At 39.6% G+C, this 20,172-nt stretch overlaps 1 protein-coding gene across 7 annotated transcripts in view; it reads left to right on the top strand.

Annotated features, from left to right (window-relative positions):
* Positions 1-20,172, top strand: part of VTI1A (vesicle transport through interaction with t-SNAREs 1A) — a 382,417-nt gene that overhangs the window by 8,683 nt on the left and 353,562 nt on the right. For all 7 annotated transcript variants that reach the window (XM_027528861.1, XM_027528862.1, XM_027528863.1 and 4 more), the window contains exons 2-3: positions 1,083-1,141; positions 6,432-6,542. In XM_027528861.1, coding sequence (XP_027384662.1) covers positions 1,083-1,141; positions 6,432-6,542 — 170 coding nt within the window. The remainder of the gene's footprint in view (positions 1-1,082; positions 1,142-6,431; positions 6,543-20,172) is intronic.

The following is a 20,172-nucleotide window of genomic DNA, read 5'->3' as shown; positions in this document are numbered from 1 at the left end:
TGATTTGAGAACTGATTATACATCAGGCTCAGCACTAGACTGTAGAACTAGGACATGGTTCCTGTCTTCCCAGAGCCTCCAAGGTAGAAGATAAATCAGACCTGTGAGTGTGAGAGATAAATCATGAGGATTATGTAAGAGACACAGGAATTTTCTATAAAAGCCAGTAGTTAATTCTTCTGTTGGGTTAGAAAAAACTTCAAAGAGCTGGTGATTTCTGGGGAGAAATAAATGGGCTGATAGACTTGGAATGGGGGTAAGGATAATTTTTCCAAAAGTATCTGCTAGAACATGTGTCTCCTAGAATGGAGAGTTGTGGTTGGGTTATAGCTTGATTGTGGTACGATTTGAAGAAATCACATGTAGATATTTAGCACTTCACAAATTAGGAGTAATTCCTCTTGCATCAACTTATTTGAGCTAAAAAGAGTCCAGTAGATGTATTTAATTTCCAGTTTAGAGAGTATATACCAAGTCTCAGCTAAAAACTCTTTCTTACCCAAGATCCCATAACCATGAGTAGATAATGGTTTGGGGTTTAGAATCAGTAGTTCTGACTTCAAATATTTCTTCCATTGCATTCAACTCTTAAGGAGAGCACAATTTTTTAAAGGATGGTAAGATCTTGCTCAGTTTTAGGAATTATCATATGTCACTTTTGGTTTTTTAGTTTGTGGGTTTTTGTTATATATGAATTTTTTTTAATATGTGATTTTTAAGTTGTACTCATGAGTACATTATTCCCAATTTATTGAATTCATGAGTTTGTAGATTCCTCATGCCACCTCTAAATCTGTTGTTGACACAGTCTCTTCTAAAGAGCAAAATAATTTTTGTTTTTTCTTAAAAATGTTACAGCATCTCTTCAGTACTCTACAGGATTATGTATTTCCAGATTGCCTAGAATCAGTGTCTAACAGTGTTTCATAACCCACCAAAGAAGGATATGGCCATTTGCCTGATATGCTAATCCTTTACTCTGGTTGATCAGAAAGGAAAAAAAGATATCTAAAAATAGAAGTTTTTAAATATTAAGTTTATCTGTAACCTTAGCAATTCCTTGATGTTATTGTTTGTTTCAGATGAGAAGAAGCAGATGGTTGCAAATGTGGAGAAACAGCTCGAAGAAGCAAAAGAACTGGTATGTATAGGCTTAGTAACATTTAAAACACTACCAGAGCCATTTAACCTGATGCCTTCCTCTAAACTTCATTTATTCATTGTAGAAATGTGAAGCATACCTGATTAAGCGCTCATGATTAAGAATTCATCAGTGTCTACATTGGAGAGAATTTAATAGCTTCTTGGCATTTTATTCCTCTAAATAAAGGTGATTCATTAAATGCCCACTTGGAATTTTTATCACTTCATAGTACCTTTCATAATAGCTATAAATAGCTGACCCTGGTTAAAGGTGTATTAGGTACCAGACATGGGTTAAGCATGTTATTTGCTTTATATTATTTAATTTTTACAAAATCTCTATGAGACAGGGACAGTTTGTCAAAAACTGTTAAGGATCGAGCTTTTCCCTACTTGTCCACTCACAAGTGAGCTTACCACAATCTCAAGGATGCTGATAGAAGACATTAGATTCCTACGTCAGAGACAAAAGGCTTTTATTACTCACAGCAAAAGCTGCTGCCAAAATTTCAGCAGGCTTATGTCAGTTCCCTGAGCCCCAGTTGCCAAGGGGCTGTGCATGTTTGCCTAGAAAAATGCCTACACGTCAGTGGATTATCTTATAGGAGAGAAACGCGGGGCCTGGGAAGGATACCACTTTATAGCAGCCTGTAAGCAAGCCTGGTCTTTGCCCCAAGGCACACATTGTTTCCGACCCCCAGATTGCTCCCTGCCTGGGAAAAGAGTGATCAGGGCCTTGCATTCTTGGTGTTGCAGCAAGACATGTAGAAGTGTGAGAGATACACAGAGGAACATCATTACTCCCATTTCGTAGATGGGAAAACTGAGGCTTAGAAAGATTAATTAACTTGTTTGTGGTCCCACACCCAGTTAGTGCTTCTGTAAGGATTTGGACTTAGGTATGCTAAACCCAGAGCTTTAACTTAGCCACTACTTTTTGATACTAATAAATTCTCAAATCAAGTAACAAAAAGTATTGAAATATATTGTGTCCTAATTTGGGGTTTCAAAGACTGGTATTGCAAGTATGATTCCTCTTGTTCCTGCATTGTGGTCCTAAATGAGGTGTTGCTTTTCTCCATACTGGAGGGTACCACTTGGTGGTGTTCAGTACTGATATAGTTACTACAGTTTCCAAAGTGTGTTTCTGTTAACTGGTGTTGCCTGTTCAAACAAGTTTGCAAACTGTAGCTTAAACAGAATTCTCCAATTATGGGTCTTTTTTTGGTTATTATTGGTTTGGCCAAAAAATTCATTCACATATTTTCATAAGATGTTATAGAAAAACCTGAATGAATGTTTTAGGCCAACCCAATATTTTTCTGAGCTTCTCTGGTGGCTCAGGAGTAAAGAATCCGCCTGTAATGCAATTCAGTGCATGAGACGTGGGTTCGATCCCTGGGTTGGGAAGATCCTCTGGAGAAGGAAATGGCAACCCACTCCAGTATTCTTGCCTGGAGAATCTCATGGACAGAGGAGGCTGGCAGGCTGCAGTCCATGGGGTTGCAAAAGAGTTGGACATGACTGAGCAACTAAACATTGACAACAGCGATATTTTTCTATAGAACTTTCTTAGACTCTTAAGTTGCCTTGCAGCATGATGAATGTCTCCAAAGGACTCTAAGGGGTGGCACTCCAAGCTAATTTGCCTGAGGAGCAGGGCCATATGGGGCAGGCCTGCTGCTCAAGACAGGTGGGGGATTCTGAGGAGTAGGTGATTGTGGCTCCCCATTACACCGCAGACACTTCCTTTCATGTCTATGAGTGCTCAGGCAGCAAGTTGCAGAGCTGCTGCTCCATCTTGCCCATCTCCGGTTCTTTTCTGACTATCAGAACGCCTGTGCATTCCATACCCTGTAAAAGTGAAAGTGAAAGTCACTCAGTAGTGTCCAACTCTTTGTGGCCCCACAGACTATACATTCCCTGGAATTCTCCAAGCCAGGATACTGGAGTGGGTAGCCTTGACCTTCTCCAGGGGATCATCCCAACCCAGGGATCAAACCCAGGTCTCCCGCTTTACAGGCGAGCCATTTACCAGCTGAGTCATTAGGGAAGCTGAAGAATACTGGATCTTCCTGACCCAGAAATCAAACTTGGGTCTCCTGAATTGCAGGTAGATTCTTTACCAGCTGAGCTCTCCGGGAAGCCCACACTCTGTAAGAGTTACTTCTAATCTCACTGTCTCTGCAGGAGCAGCTTTATTCTAACTCCTCAGCCTCTCATGTTTGCTTCTGTTTTGAAAGTTGTTTTTTGTTTGTTTTTTTTTCCAAATTCTTTTCTCTTTCCTTTCTTTTTTACAATCAACTGTTTTCCTCCGGCTTCCTGGCCTTCATGTACGAAGACTGAACTTCTGTATGCCATAGCTGCCAACCGAGACGCTTCTTCCTTCTGGTTGATATGCTCACCATGCACAGTGCATGCTTAGTTACTCAGTCGTGTCCGACTCCTTGCAATCCCTTGGACTGCAGCCCACCAGTCTCCCCTGCCCATGGGATTCTCCAGGCAAGAATACTGGAGGGGGTGTCATGTCCTTCTCCAGGGGATCTTCGCAGTCTTTCCAGGGATCAAACCTGGGTCTCCTGCATTGCAAGCAGATTCTTTACCACTGAGCCACCGGGGAAGTACAGCTGGTCAATTCTTTGGATCTTGGGTTAATTTCTTAGCTTTTTGTTAAGTTCTCAGTAGCAGGGTTTTTGTTTGTCTTTGCCATCAAATCTATGTTTCAGTTCATTGGTTTGCCTTTTGGAGACATTGATTTACATGATGATATTAGAAAGCTTCTTTCCTAATAACCGAAGTTTCACTATACCAAGAACTGTAAAACATGGTTATACCCCTGTAGAACTTATGGTCATCTCCAGTTGTTACTAATATGAAGAGTTTTGTCTTAGATACGTGTTTCTGTTTGTTTAACATATCTAGGCAGCTGACTTAATTCTGATGGCATCCTTATTAAGGACACACATCATTATATACTGTGTTTTTGATGAGGACCCTAGGAAAAGAACTTCATTATGATTTTACTTGTTAGAATTAGTTGTATTTCTGTTGAACAATTTGTATTAATCTCCTGGACACTACATGTCTCATAATTACCATGTCTTCCAGTTGACACTGGCCATGTGAATGTTGTGATAATATAAAATTAGTAGTATTACTCTTGTTTCTGGTTTCATTTCAAGTGTTTGTCATGTGTTTCCTTTTTCTTTGTCTTCAGTTCAGTTCAGTTCAGTTCATTTCAGTCGCTCAGTCGTGTCCGACTCTTTGCGACCCCATGAATCGCAGCACGCCAGGCCTCTCTGGCCATCACCAACTCCCGGAGTTCACTCAGACTCACGTCCATCGAGTCAGTGATGCCATCCAGCCATCTCATCCTCTGACGTCCCCTTCTCCTCCTGCCCCCAATCCCTCCCAGCATCAAAGTCTTTTCCAGTGAGTCAACTCTTCGCATGAGGTGGCCAAAGTATTGGAGTTTCAGCTTTAGCATCATTCCTTCCAAAGAAATCCCAGGGCTGATCTCCTTCAGAATGGACTGGTTGGATCTCCTTGCAGTCCAAGGGACTCTCAAGAGTCTTCTCCAACACCACAGTTCAAAAGCATTAATTCTTCGGCGCTCAGCCTTCTTCACAGTCCGACTCTCACATCCATACATGACCACAGGAAAAACCATAGCCTTGACTAGACGGACCTTTGTTGGCAAAGTAATGTCTCTGCTTTTGAATATGCTTTCTAGGTTGGTCATAACTTTCCTTCCAAGGAGTAAGCATCTTTTAATTTCATGGCTGCAGTCACCATCTGCAGTGATTTTGGAGCCCAAAACAATAAAGTCCTACTTTTAATTAGAATGTTTTTATAAAATGACTGAAACAAAAATGTAGTTAACACTCAGATTTTCTCTTACATGTGCTTTTGCAGTTATTTGTCTGGATGATCCTCCTCGACCTTTCTAAAACTCAGTTCTTAATGATGATTTCAGAGAAGTGCTCTAAATAATTGTGTTGCTGAGTAACTGATTTATTGGTGCTTCATATTTATGCTGAGACATGGCAATAATTTAAATGGTTACTACTTAAATCAAGGCTAATGAAAACTCTTTTCCCCTTATAAAAATTGAAGACTGTGAATTGAAACATTTTTTAAAAATTTTGTTTATCTGAGTTCTACTATTTTTACTCAGACAAGTAAGAGCTGAATTAGTGCCAAGTGTGCAGTGTTTATGGAAATAATTTATTAGGGCTATTTGCTCTAAGAGGCAAAATATCTGACAACATTTTTGGATGTGAGTTTATTAGACATGACCTGAGCCAATTTGTAGTTGTTGGTTTTTATTTTTTAATGCCAAGTAGAAATAAGCTATCTTTGATACCTTACATCATGCTTGCTGTCTTTCTGTTTCATCATCAGTAATCACCACTCCTATTATTCACATTAGTTGAGTAATTACCAAGTAAAAGACACTGTTGTAAGCACATTATAAGAATTACCCTGTTTAATCTTTATAGATGTCTATTAAAAGACATACTATTTTTTAGAAATGAGACAAGTGAGACCCAGAGAAGTTAAGAAGCCTGTCCAAGCTTGCATGACTAGTGAGCAGTGGAGCCTATGATGTGAACGCAGGTGTCTGACTTGAAAGCCTGTTTTCTTAATCATCATACTATTTCAGTATTGCCTCCCATGAAATGCTCATGTGTTGTATCCAGGTTGTTATAAAGTGCCCTGCTGTGATTTCACTGAGCTATGTGTAATTTAATATGTTACTATATCCATTTAGCTCCATATCCACCTGTTTATAAAGTATGAGGTTGGAGGTCACGATCACATATTGGTTGTATCCTAATCAGAAGACTTTCCAGGAGAATTTTCACCAAATAACTGAGTAACTGTAGAAATCATGGTTTGGTATATCTTCTCATAGTCCTAGTGGTTTGAGGTCGGAAGACCAGACCAGTTTGGGTTGGATGACAGGATACTCCACAGACAGTAAAATCATTCTCATGGAGGGCGTTTGGCTTAATGCACATGGTTTTAAAAATTCTTGACAGAGTAAACACTTTGGCACTCCGTGTGTCACTTGGCAAGTCCTCAGTAACTGTTTATTGACCTTAAGAAAAATGGAGCACAGAAGTGGTCCCAGTGTTCACTTGACCACAGGCAGTTTGCTCCCTGGGCCTGGCTCCTCAGGTTGTAAAATGAGGACTTGGAATTAAATCCTTTCAGCTCTCAACGTCAAGTCATGTGAAGAGTAAGCAGATGGTTTAAACCATGGTTTTCTCTCACCCTTCCAGCTGGAACAGATGGATTTGGAAGTCCGAGAGATACCTCCCCAAAGTCGAGGAATGTACAGCAACAGGATGAGAAGCTACAAGCAAGAGATGGGAAAACTCGAGACAGATTTCGTGAGTCAGATTCGATCCTTTATTATACTTGCCAATCTTTACAGTGATTGTCACATCTTTTTTTTTATTGCTTCCCCCACACACCTTAGTCAGCATTAAATGCGTCGTCTTTAGGAGCTTGTGCCAAAGACATGCAACAGCTTCCATTGTTTTGCTTGTAGGGCTGGCTAATGATGGACTTGAAGGTATGTTGGATTCCTGACTCACAATATAGACCCAAGTCATGTGGTTTTTGAGTTTGGATGGTATTTATTGATATTTAGCATTTATCAGAATTTTGAAATCTGATTTGGGGTCTTTCAGAGTTTGCAGGTTTTAAGCTGAATTGTTCATGGATGGACTTCAGGGACTTGTGGATGTCCTGAAATTATATCAGTGTATTTGGATGTGTGTTTCTATATGTATGTTTTTCTGAGATAGGCTTCATAGCCTTTATTACCAGAGTTTTAAAAGGATATATTACACTTCTCCCCTCCAGGAACTCAATTAATAATTTATATAAAGGGTCCTTTGCATTGAGTGTCTTATGAGAATATTTAGCTTTCTCTTCCTATGTATCTGACTTTCATCTCCACCCACCATTAGCAAACTTAAGAATATAAATTTAAAGATATTGACATTAAAATTGTTAGTAATTAGAAGGTAATAGGAGCAGACAGATACAGATGAGCAATTCCACTTCTGGGTATATACTCAAGAAAATTGAAAGCAGGATCTTGAAGATATTGTGTTATTGTGGCAATACCCAAAGATGGAAGCAACCTAGATGGAAAGAAAGAAAGAAATGAAGACGCTCAGTCATGTCTGATGTCTGACTCTTTGTGACCCCATGGACTGTAGCCTACCAGGCTCCTCTGTCCATGGGATTCTCCAGGCAAGAATTCTGGAGTGGGTTGCCATTTCCTTCTCCAGGGGATCTTCCTGACCCAGGAATCGAACCCTGGTCTCCCTCACTGCAGGCAGGCGCTTTACCCTCTGAGCCACCAGGGAAGCCCCGTAGTGTGCATTCACAGGTGAGTGCATGAACACAGGGTGGTGTGTGCATACAGTGGACTATTAAGGCAGCCTTGAAAATGCAGGACATTCTGACATAGTTATGGCAAGGATGAACACTGAGAACATTATGCTAAGCGAAATAAGCCAGTCACAAAGGACAAATACTTCGTTTCCACTTGAATGAGGCCCTTAAAGTAGAAAGTAGATTGCCGGTTGCCAAGCGCTGAGGGGAGGGGAACCGGGCAGCTACTGTTTCATGGCTGTAGAATTTCAGTTTTGCGGCATGAAAAAGCTGTAGAAATTGGTTGCTCAGCCGTGTGAATATATTTCACCACAATGAACCATACACTTAACATTGATGAAGATGGTACATTTTATATGTATTTTACCACAATTAAAAATTAAAATTTAAAAAAGTGTAGATGAAGAAAGATCTGAGCTTACCATACTGTGAGCGACAGGAGTCAGGTGTGGGCATGTAAACCGACTGTATTTCCGACCCTGGGGTCCAAATTTATAAAGAAAGTTGAGAATTTATAAGGACCCTTCTGCCTCTGTTTCCTCCCTAGCTGCTTCACTTTTGGAAGCCACATCTCCTAGACCATAGTGTAGCCTCCCACTGCAAGACCGGTGGTACCGAGTCTCATAAGAATTTCACCTGAAGTCTGGAAGTAGGATGACCTGCAGTTCTGCGTATTTGTTTTACGTTATCATGGGTAGTTGCCTGAGAAGCTGAGTCGGGGTATGTCAATGACTCTGATGCAATTACTTTTTAAGTTGCACGCCTATTAATTAAAAAGAAAAATCAGAATCCACCATGGGCCTAAATTCAGGAAAGAAATGTAACTTCCTCTCTTCTGTACTTTGTACTAGATAAAACTTTCCCTGCTCGCAAAAGATAGGTTCCCTTAGCAAGAATGTGAGAGATGATGAGAAAATTGGATTGATTTAAAAATCTGATAACTTAAAATTGTACTTAGTTCTAATTAAAGTTAATGTTTTAATATAAGTGATTAAAGTAAAATAAATATGTATAAGGATTATTTTAGTTTGTTTACTTCATCTTTATGAAGTGCTTTTTCAAAGATTTTCTTCTCTTGGTTTGTAAGACAACTAAGCATATTAGTCTGCTAGCATTGCCATACAATGTACCCCAAACTGGGTGCCTTAAACAACAAAAATGTGTCTTCTTGAAGTTCCGGAGTCTAGAAGTCCAAAATCAAGGTGTTGTAACGGTTTGTTTCTTATGAGGCCTCTCTCTGTAGCTTGTGGATGGCTGTCTTCTCCCTGTGTCTTTACAGCCCCTATGTGTTTATGTTCTAATTTCTTCTTCTCATACAGAAACCAGTTGTATTAGATTAAGGCTCGCCCCAATGGCCTCATTTTATTTCATTTAACTCTTTAAAGACCCCCATCTCCACGTACAGTCATATTCTGAAGTATTAAGGGTTAGACTTCAACACATGAAATGGGGGGACATTATTCAACCCATAACACTATATTTGGAGAAGGAAACGGCAACCCACTTCAGTATTCTTGCCTGGAAAATCCCATGAATGGAGGAGCTTGGCGGGCTACAGCCCATGGGGTCGCAAAGAGCAACTTCACTGCACTGCAACACTAAATTTAGTTTTAATCTTTTCTTCTTAATTTTTTTTCAGAAGTTAAGTTGCTTTTATGGCTTCTAAGGGAGCTAACTCAGTGTTAAGAATTTCTTTCCTAACGACTGCAGTCTTGAGTAGAGTCGTTCAGGTATTTGGATATCACATAGGTAAACGTTTCTCAGGTGTATTTTCTGTTATAAACGAAAATGGAATGAGCAGCTAACTATGAACTAAACATTTATTCTCTGGGTGATCATTAAGATTCTTGTGTTTATTTGTATATTTGCCACACAGCTCCCTTCTACTGTGTCAGGAAACATCCTTCACCACCACCACCACCACCACCGCCTTGTATGTGATTCAGTTTATAAAGTGCTTTACCATGCACTATTCATTTCATTGTATAGAGAGTAGACAGAACAGCTGTGGATTACTATCCCCAGTTTACACACGATGGCACAAAGAGGTTCAACTTGATTACGGGTTTCATTCAACAAATCTTTTATTTTCTCCTTTATTTTTGGCTGTGCTGGGTGTTTGTTGGTGTGCACTGGCTTTCTCTAGTTGCGGCGAGTGAGGGCCGCTCCCTAGTCGTGGTGCGTGGGCTTCTCATTGCAGTGGCTGCTCTGTTGCAGAGTACAGCCTCTAGACGTGCAGGCTCTGGAGCTGCAGGCTCTAGAGCACAAGCTCAGTCGTTGTGGCACACGGGCTTAGTTGCCCCACCGCGTGTGGAATCTTAGACCAGGGATCGAACCCACGTCCCCTGCATTGGCAGGCAGGTTCTTAACCCACTGGACCACCAGGGAAGTCCTCAAGAGATCTTTCTCGAGTGCTGTAGTAATCAGGCAGTGTCCTGGGTGCTGGGAAAAAAAGCCATGATTAAGAGATCAAGTTCTTGCTTGTATGGAATTTATATTGTAGTGGGGATGATGAGAAGCAAGTAAATGCATATATCTCAATTTCAGATAGTGTTAAATTCGATAAATAAGGTGAGTAAGTTGATAGTGACTAGCAGGGCTGTTGTGACTTTTTGCCTGGGTGTTCTCTGCTTGAGTCGGGGAGAGAGAGAGGTGCATATGGTTATAGAGGGAGACAGAAGAATGATCAGTAAGGGCATTGTAGGCGGAGTAAAGACCTTGGCTTTTCCTCTGTCTTGATTGGAAGTGATTCTAGGGCTTTGAGAAATAAGAGGTCCTTTGCCTCCTGTTTTACAGTTTTGTCCACTTTACTATATTTTGTCACATGAGGTATTTGAATAGAATGTAGAAGATATTTACATAATTCCCTTTTGACTCTTATTTTCTTCTTACATTTAATTCTTTTATTTTTTAATGGAATTAAAAATATCTTCTTAAAGACGTTGGATTACTTTGTTATACTGATATGTCTAGAAGTATTGAATCCCAGGAAAGAGTAGTAGAGATGGTCCTTCCTCTTTTATTTGCCAAGTTTATTGCAATGAAGACGTTCTCTCATGGCCTTGTAATATCAAGACCTTGGGGGAACATCTGTGCCAGTGGGGAAAGGCAGAGGACAACTCAGCACTTTTTTCTTCAACCCCATTGCCTGCTTACTCTCTTTTTTCTGGCCTTCTTCCTCCTGTGCCCATCCTTCAGCTGCCTGGACTCTTCAGGCTTCTTCTCCACTTACCCCCCTGGCTCACTCCTATGTTATCACTCCTGTGACTTCAGTGACCACAGCTATATTCTCTTGGGTTTCTCACTGAGACCTCCCTCCAGCTCTAAATTCATATTCCTTAGTATTTACTGGGCACTTCTAATCCAGGGTCCTTTAAACCTTAAATTTGACAATGCTAGTCATTTCAGCATGAGCTTTCATTTTTCCCTCTTTATCTTCTTGCACATCCAGTTGGTCACTGAGAGTTAACAATCCTCCCACTTAAATATTTCCTGCTTTCATCACCACCACTGGAAGCCTTCATGTTTCTCAATCTGGATGGTTCTAGTAGCCTTTTCTTCTTCTGTTCTTCTCCCAACCTAAACCATCCTTCTCTCCACTCTGGAATGATCTTTCTAACACCTTGATCTGAATATGTCACACTGTTCCACAGAATTCTAGAGTTCTCATTGCATGTTGAATCAAATTCAGGTCAACTTCTAGGCTTTCTGTTCTCTTCCATTGTTTCTTTGCATGTCTAGTAATTTTATTAGTATGTACTTGATACTGTGGATCTTTGTTAAAAAGCCTGCAATTTGTTGTTTTCCTGTGCAGTAGTGCCTCTCAATAATTTTTTTTCGTTGTTCTCACCCCACTAAGGAACTTTTTAAGACTTTTTTCTAATTGCTCCTCTATCCCCCAGGAAATGTTAATACCATGAATATACTGTGTATCTGAATATCTGTTCATGTAATGTGGCCCTTTGTAAGGCCATGAATCTTTAATATTTAAAATTCTTCATCTTCCCAAGTGGGCTTCCTTAGTAGTTCCATGGTAAAGAATCCGCTTGCCAATACTGGAGATGTGGGTTTGATTTCAGGGTCAGGAAGATCCCCTGGAGAAGGAGATGGCAACCCACTCCAGTATTCTTGCCTGGAGAATTCCATGGACAGAGGACCCTGGAGGGGCTACAGTCCATGGGGTCACAAAAGAGTCAGACGAGACTTACCGACTAAACAATATCTTCCCAAGTACCAGTTTTAGCCTCTGGGCATAATATCACCCCTGTCGACAGTGCGTGTTGTAGAGAATGTTGTCCTTTATTTGGGCAAGCATATGATTTGCTAATATACCCCTTCAAGGCTTATCGTTAACTTTGTTAGGATGTGTCTAGAGTAGCCTGACTTTGGAGGTGTGCCTTTCTCGGGCTCCATTTGAACGACTGGAGTGTGCAGTGCACGTTCCGCCCTCTTGTTTAGAATCCTGTCTCCTGCTCTGCGTGCCCTCCAGAATGTCCGTTCTACCCGTGCTCCCCTGGTGCGTGTCCCCTGTGCGTCCTTGTGCCTCTGCTCCGGCAAGTTCATTTTCAGCCGAAGACTTAACAGGACGCCTTTACAGATCTCTGGAGCTCCTTCTCCCACTGCTCTGCTAAATTTCACCCATCTCAGCAGTCCCCACCTCCAGCGTGTGCCTCCTAAGCTCAGAGACCTGATGTGTTCCATTTGGGCTCCATCCGCCATACTATGGGGCTTCTCAGGTGGCTCAGTGGTAAAGAACCCGCCTGCCAACACAGGAGAAGCAGGAACACAAGTTCGATCCCTGAGTTGGGAAGATCCCTTGGAGTAGGAAATGGCAACTCACTCCAGTATTCTTGTCTGGGGAATCCCATGGACAGAGGAGTCTGGTGGGCTACAGTCCATGGGGTCACAAAGAGTCTAATACAACTTAGTGACTGAGCACACACACACACATATATTTGCTGCTGCTGCTGCTAAGTCACTTCAATCGTGTCTGATACTGTGCGACCCCATAGATGGTAGCCCACCAGGCTCCCCCGTCCCTGGGATTCTCCTGGCAAGAAGACTGGAGTGGGTTGCCATTTCCTTCTCCAAGGCATGAAAGTGAAAAGTGAAGTCACTCAGTTGTGTCCGACTCTTCGCGACCCCATGGACTGCAGCCCTCCAGGCTCCTCTGTCCATGGGATTTTCCAGGCAAGAGTACTGGAGTGGGGTGCCATCACCTTCTCCAAATATATTTGAAAACAACTTAAAAAATTAAAATTCATGTATTTAAGCCATCTTGTAATTTCTCCCTTCATTACTGGTATGAATTTAGCTAGGGCACAGTCATATCCAGGAAAATGAACCAGCTCAAAGGAGGAAAAATAATATAGTTGAGGATTTTTTCAAGTTTAAGATTATTGTTTGCTTCTTCAGAAAATAAAATCAAGCGAACAACAACAACAACAACAAAATCCCTAAGCTTGTACAAACAACAATAAAAAAACTAACATTGTGTAAAATATTTGACCAAGTCTCAGTAAATAGAAAGAGAGAGGAGCAAGAGATGTACCAGGATGAGAACGTGGAGTATCCAATGATGATGAATGCCTTTTCGCATCTGATGATGTACTATGATGCTGGCGCCATCTTGTGGTAGCTGTGTATAGTTGCATATTTCTTTTTTCTTGTAACAAAGCTGAACTTTCTTTAAGACGTTACACAGAGACTACAGGATTTGGGGTGGAGGATTAGATCGTAAAAGAATGTTAGAAGTAGAGCTTTTCAGCCCCAGCATCAAGTTCACTTCTATCCCAGGTCAGTGGTGCCCGAGTGCTGTCCTCTTCCCGTTTGGCAGGCTATGTGATGTGATTGTTAGCCCAGCTCCAGGTGCAGAGCTGTCTACATCAGAGAATGGCACTTCTATTGACAGTCTCAGCAGTGAGGCTGAATGGTCCTGGAAACCCAACTACCTGCAGACTATCGGAGTTGGTCCCTTAGGTCAGGGTTCAAAGGATGTTGTGGAACAGCTTGAAGCTTTTACTGCTACTACCTATACTCACTCTTTTAACAGGTGACTGGACAACTTGAGTGTCTGAGTTTATGAGTGAAGCCAGTAGCCGTATTCTTTTTTTTTTTTTTTTAAGTCTAAGATAGACTAAAGAAGTATAAACGACAGAGATGAACTTTTTAAAAATTCTGACTTTAGTTGAAAGGTCAAAAACTTGACGTTTCTGTTTATCTTTTCTGTTCTTATGACTTCCTGAGATATTTTGTTTTTTTTTCTGTGGAAGCCATAGAAAGCCATGAAAGAATGTTTTAGAAATTCAGATCATATCAGTGGTAATATGTTGTAATTTTGATATCAACTGTCGTTCTTGCAGGAATATAAGTGCATTCTGGATAGACATAACAAAGCCAAACTGGACAGAATGATCTCAAGAAAATTTCCTCCACTATGTGTACTTAATAAATAGGATTTCCATTTAAAAATTACATTTTTATTAGATTCTCTATAAAAATAGTATCTGTTTATTATGGAGTATTCTGGAAATGATTGAGAGTAGAAAGAAGCAAAAAAAAATCTTAGCCCTATTACCTCAAAAGATTCATGTTTTACATTTTTGTTTCCTTATCTTCCCCTCTCCTTTGATAATTCATTGCTTTATTTTACATAATGAGTATCCTAATATTTAATTCATATTTTCTCATATTTTTTTAAAACACAAGATGCTGACAGTGATAATTTCTATTTCTATAAATTCTTAATCATTTTAATGGGTGCATAGTATTTCAGAGTTTCCCTGGTGGCTCAGACAGTAAAGAATCTGCCTGCAGTGCAGGAGACCTGGGTTCAATTTCTGGGTCGGGAAGATCCCCTGGAGGAGGGCATGGCAACCCACTCCAGGATTCTTACCTGGGGGATCCCATAAACAGAGGAGCCTGGTGGACCACAGTCCACAGAGTCGCAGAGTCAGACATGACTGAGTGACTTAACACTCACTCACACATAATATTTCAATCAGTGATATTAGTTCATCTTTTGTTCAGTCCTTACATTTTTCATTCATTCCCTCTATAATTTATTGTGCTGCAGTGAACAGAACAGGATTATTTCATCAGGGTCATTTCTCAGAAGGCAGATAACTGTGTAAAAGGGTAACAAAAATATTATAGCTCTAATTAAAATATTCCTTAGAAATTCATTCTACTGTGACTTGTTAGGTCATTTTTCTTGCTGTAATCGTCTCTGTGTTTGAAGGTAAAGAACTAACACTCATAGGCAGGCCAGAGGTAAGTACTTTATGTATATCACTCATTTAAGCCACAATTGTTTGAAAAATATACTGTTGTGATCTGTTATTACAGGAATTTTACAACTCTAGGATTAAATATAACTGAGATTTCTTTTTCTAAGATACTTTTCCATGGAAGATATATTCATGCTGGTAAGGCTAACTTACCTTGACTCTCCATATCTCGTCTAAACCTGATCTCATTTTATATTTTCAAAATTTCACGATCAAGAGCTGAAGAATATTTTAGTTCTCTGGATATGACTTTGACCCTTTTAAGATAAAAAGTAATACTGTGTTTACATGTTGTTCTTATTTAATTGCTAAGTCGTGTCCGACTCTTGCGACCCCCATGGACTTCATGCAGCCTGTCAGGTTCCTCCACCCATGGGATTTCCTAGTCAAGAATACTGGAGTGGGTTGCCATTTCCTTCTCCAGGGAATCTTCCCAACCAAGGGATCGAACCCATGTCTCCTGCATTGCAGGCCGATTCTTTACTGCTGAGCCTCTGAGGAAGCCCATATTTGTGTATACATATATGGTTTTTCTTGTTTGATGTTATTTTCCGAGAACACTAATTCCTAAAGCCTCGATAGGTGAAATTGTTAGAAAATCATCATGCCATTGGCCTTCTTTGTAGGATTCTCATTCCAGGCTTTGACCTTGGAAATCTGTTCACAGCGTCTCCAATAATTTCAAAGCTGACACAGGAAATGGATCCAAAAGTCTGTTTTTAGCTGTGGTGATGCCTTCTGGGAGCTGCTCTGTGCTTGCCTGTCACCTTGGTCTCCTAATTCAGGATACTGTAAAGGTTCATGTTCTTGACCCTTCTCCCCATCATGTAAACTTTAATGGAACAGTAGTATGTTTTAAATATTTTATCGTTGGTCATATGTACTAAATTTGAGCTTGGCCTTAATAGATTTTTCTTCTCTTTGGCAGCCCTGACACTTTATTCCAAAGTGACTGTTTTTAGGATGACTGCTTTGGGCTTCAGACCATTGTCTTTAGCTCCTATAGAGCTTTACGACCTGCAAAAATCACTTCCGTCTCCACTGTAGTCACTGGCAGAGTTGAAGTGTGTCCTGGTATGAATGTGTCTCTGTGTGTGCACTTACACATTCGTGTATGTATATATATTTTAAATTGTTGTCAGATGTATGTATGTATGTATGTATGTATATATGTATATATATTTAAATTGTTGTCCTGGTATGAATGTGTCTCTGTGTGTGCACTTACACATTCGTGTATGTATATATATTTTAAATTATTGTCAGATGTATGTATGTATGTATGTATGTATATATATTTAAATTGTTGTCTCAGCTTCCTGAGAAGCTATTACAGTTTTATTGGAAGATTTCTTTTACTATCTACTCATTTTTTTAATCATTGAAATCAAAGTTTTAATGTCGTTTTATGGTGGAGGAGCAAGTTTCTGTTATAACTTTTATGTTATTTCTAGTGGTTTGAGTTTTCTAAGCAGATGAAGTGTGTATTTTCTGGATATGGTGTTAAATTGTTTTAAAACAGATGAAGAATTATAAAGTTTATTGGTTTTAATGCAGTTGTCTCTGCTTCTAATCCTTCTTAAAAGACTTAACAAATTATTATCGGCTTTTCTGTTATTTGTTTTGCCTAGCCACTTTGATCTTATCTAGGAAATTAGGAGGAATGATAAAAATAGGTAAGATTTTTGAAAGATGAACTATAAGCTGGTAATAAATTTGGCTTCGTTGTTAGTCACTAGATGGCACTGTTTATTTGCAGAGTGCCATTTTTTTTTTTTTTAAAGAACTGGTAGTAACTGAAATTACTGCCTCATGAATAAAATATTTCTGATGGGATTTGCATTTCTATATTGGCTGAAGACACTGTTGAATGTTTTATTAACCAGCCCAGTGCAACTGTCAGCCTATTAAAGAGATCCAATGGTCCCTGTTTAGATAAATAAACTAAATAAATCCAATTCGTCAAATTGTGTTCCTGGCTGTTTATTTTCCATTCTTTTGATGTACAGTTTATTTTAAGTTAAAGCCACATTGGTTTAAAAATTAATGGGAAAATGTTATTTGGTGTTTGGAACACGAAGAAACTAATTGCCATCGTCAAACCCAGCTCTGTTTTAATCTTAAATTGTTCGCTCATACATAGTAAACTTTTTACTGGTTGCTGGTAAACTGTCCCATGCTCAAAAATAGCCTGACATTCTGCAGATATGTGGTCAGAAACTGTTACCAAGATTTGTGGAAACCCTCTTGAACTTCCCTGGGAAAAGTACTATGTAGCTTAAAAGATAAGGCTTTTGCTTGTTTTTTTGCCTTTGGGTCATGCTCCTTTTTCACATAGGGTACACTATATTCTTTGGGGCTTCCCTGGTGGCTCAGTGGTAAAGAATCTGCCTGCCAGTGCAGCAGACACAGATGCCATCCCTGGGTCAGGAAGATCCCTGGGTCAGGAAGATCCCGTGGAGACGGAAAGGGCAACCCATTCCAGTAGTCTTGCCTGGGAAATCCCATGGACAGAGGAGAGCCTGGCAGGCTACAGTCCATAGGGTTGCAAAAGAGTCGGACACGACTTATTGACTAAAACCGCAACAACAACATGCTATTCCTTGGAAAGAAGAGCAGCTAATTGAGTTTTAAATAGAATATCTTTTATCAGAGCACTTGCCAGACAGTGTCCCGGTAAGTGCCAAACTTTGAAGGGGGTGACAGTGATGCTGTGATGTTGCTAGGGCAACCAAAGGGCTCAAGGCTGTTGCTCCATACAGATGCCCACACACCTTCAGTGCCCTCTTAAAGCTTATGTTCTAAGGGATCTTGAAGCTCAAAATGTAACTATTGAATATGACTGACTGAGCTAGAGATTTCATACTCAGGCCCTAGGGTTAAAACATATTCAAATAAAGCATGTCACTTTTGTGCTTTGCTACGCTGAAGTAAGTGAGCGACTGGAAATGACACATCGTGATTCCAACTTTGCTTTTTCGTTTCTTTTTTCATGAATCTTCCCCTGCTTTTTATGCCATTCTTATTGTCTTTTATCCAGTTCCACATTTGTGAGGTTCAGAACAAAGCTTAAAACAGAATAGGCACTTCTGACTTAACTCATAGCTTTTAGGAGCGTGGAGCTGCTTATGATGAAGATGGAACCCGATCTGGTCTCTAGGGTGAAGGTTTTTCAACTGTGTAATAGTGGTTGAAGAGTTTTGCTATGTTACCTAGTTTAAGCTTTCCTGAACAAGAACTTAAAAGGGGGCTAGAAGAGATTTCTTTGCCAGAGACTCTTTCTCTTGATTTCAGATCCTTGGATATCTACCAGGACATGGACCATGCACATAGACAGTCTCTTTTTTAACTTGTTTTGTTTAACGTCCTGTCCTTTATTCCCCCAAATGAAAGATTCATTTTTAAGAATAAAAACCAAGAACAAATGTGGAGTCAAATTGGTCTTCTGACTTTTGTTTTAAGAAGTTCATCAGATTGTGGATTAAAAGCCTTTGCTAGAAATGCCTCTGAAATGCTGAAGTGTGGTCAGATTGGGAAACATCATCAAAAAAATGGGACTTTACCCTCAGTGCTTTTTATTAGTTCTTGAGGCACCTTGTGTCTTCGCAAATTCACAGAAGCTTCCGTAGGTACAAACACGATCACAGAATGTTCGGAGGAAGTATACAAATTTTCTCCATTTGGTTCTGTTAAATATTGTTTAATGCAAGATATCACTGTCTTAGACTTGAAAATCTACTGTGAAAATGGAGATTTCTGTTATTGGTTGTAAAGAATTTGACCTGTAATTGCATTCTTAAAATGGAGAGAGACAGTCAGATTTTATGGTTTGGAAAGTCATACGACCTGGCATTGGTCTTGGTGTGAAATGTTCAATTATAGAAATGAAATGAGTTTCTTAAAAATGTATTCTGTACTTTAAAAAAACAGGGGTGCCCTTTGTTAATTTTGTCTGAGTATTTTCCATGACACCCCTTGATTTTCATAATGAAGCATAGCATCTTTGCATATTAAATGACTGATATTTTTTGTTTCATTGTTTTCTTATTTTGATTTTTTAATATAAACCTAGTCTACAAATACATTTCAACTGAAATAAGACTAGAGTTGTCTGTAATATGACTAGAATTGTCATAAATATGGCCATATATAATAATTTTTATAGTGAAGCAATCACCATTTTTAGAACCTTGCAGATTTCATTGTAGCTTCAATGAAATTTAAGTTTTTCTACTCCTTTTTTTTTAAAGGACATGGTTCGGCACTATCCATTTCAAATGCTGTCTGATCCAGGGTTCTTTTTTGATGGCTTTATTTACCCTTAAAAAATATCATACATGTATTGCTGGACATTGGTTAGAAAGGTCCATCTCATACTTTTCTAATATTGTACGAAGCTAAATTTGGTCACAGACCACTTTGCCAAGAGAGGAAGTGTGAAATAGTGAGAAAAGCCCAAGGAATGCAGACCGAAGACTTCAGACGTGGCCTATTCCTTCTGCGTTCAGTTTCTGGATCTGCAAGTTTGGGTTGTCATGTCAAGTCTGCTTACCCAATGGGGAACGGTGGGGGTCAAATAAGATAATAAATGTGCAAATACTCTGAGAACTTCACTGATTTGCAGTCAGTGGCTTTGCTGTGCACAGTAGTAATCCTAGAATTAAAGAGTTTAGAGGTTAAAGTAACTCCAAGTCAGAATATTCTCTCAGTATCCTAAACCTTCTTTCTCAGTGCTTCAGGATGGACTGCGGGAGCTTACACAAAGGGTTGAAACATGAAATCTTCCTTCTTATTCTCAGATATGACCTTGTATGTTGAATTGCTTTTGTATTCTAGCAGATTTTGTTTCATAAAAGATGTTTTAGAAATTAATCCATGCAAGCAAGATTTCTCCTTGACCTTATGGTCAGGAAGAGTCAGAAGTAGAAGAGTTATGATACTCTATATTATTTTATACCATTTTATTATAAGTATCATATTGCTAGTTAGAGTTATATTTGTACTGAGTTTTTCATCTAGAGTTCAAACTACACATTGAATTATTAACTTAAATTTTCTTCCCATTTCTTCCTTAATTTCTAACAACTGACATTTCCCAAAAACTGTTAGAAGTTACTGTTTTTGCATTGTTATGTCACTGGCCTAACATACCAATACAGAGAAGGAGAAGGGCGAAGGTTCTGTAATATTTGTTGAAGTGCAACAGTTAGTCGCTCAGTCATATCCAACTCTTTGCAACCCCATGGGCTGTAGGCCACCAGGCTCCTCTGTCCATGGAATTCTTCAGGCAAGAAGACGAGTAGATCGCCATTCCCTTCTCCAG

This window comes from Bos indicus x Bos taurus, chromosome 26 (genome assembly GCF_003369695.1).
Source record: "Bos indicus x Bos taurus breed Angus x Brahman F1 hybrid chromosome 26, Bos_hybrid_MaternalHap_v2.0, whole genome shotgun sequence".
Lineage (NCBI taxonomy): Eukaryota > Metazoa > Chordata > Mammalia > Artiodactyla > Bovidae > Bos > Bos indicus x Bos taurus.
The sequence above is the reverse complement of the archived record's forward strand: the minus strand, read 5'-3'. Positions and strand labels throughout refer to the sequence as shown.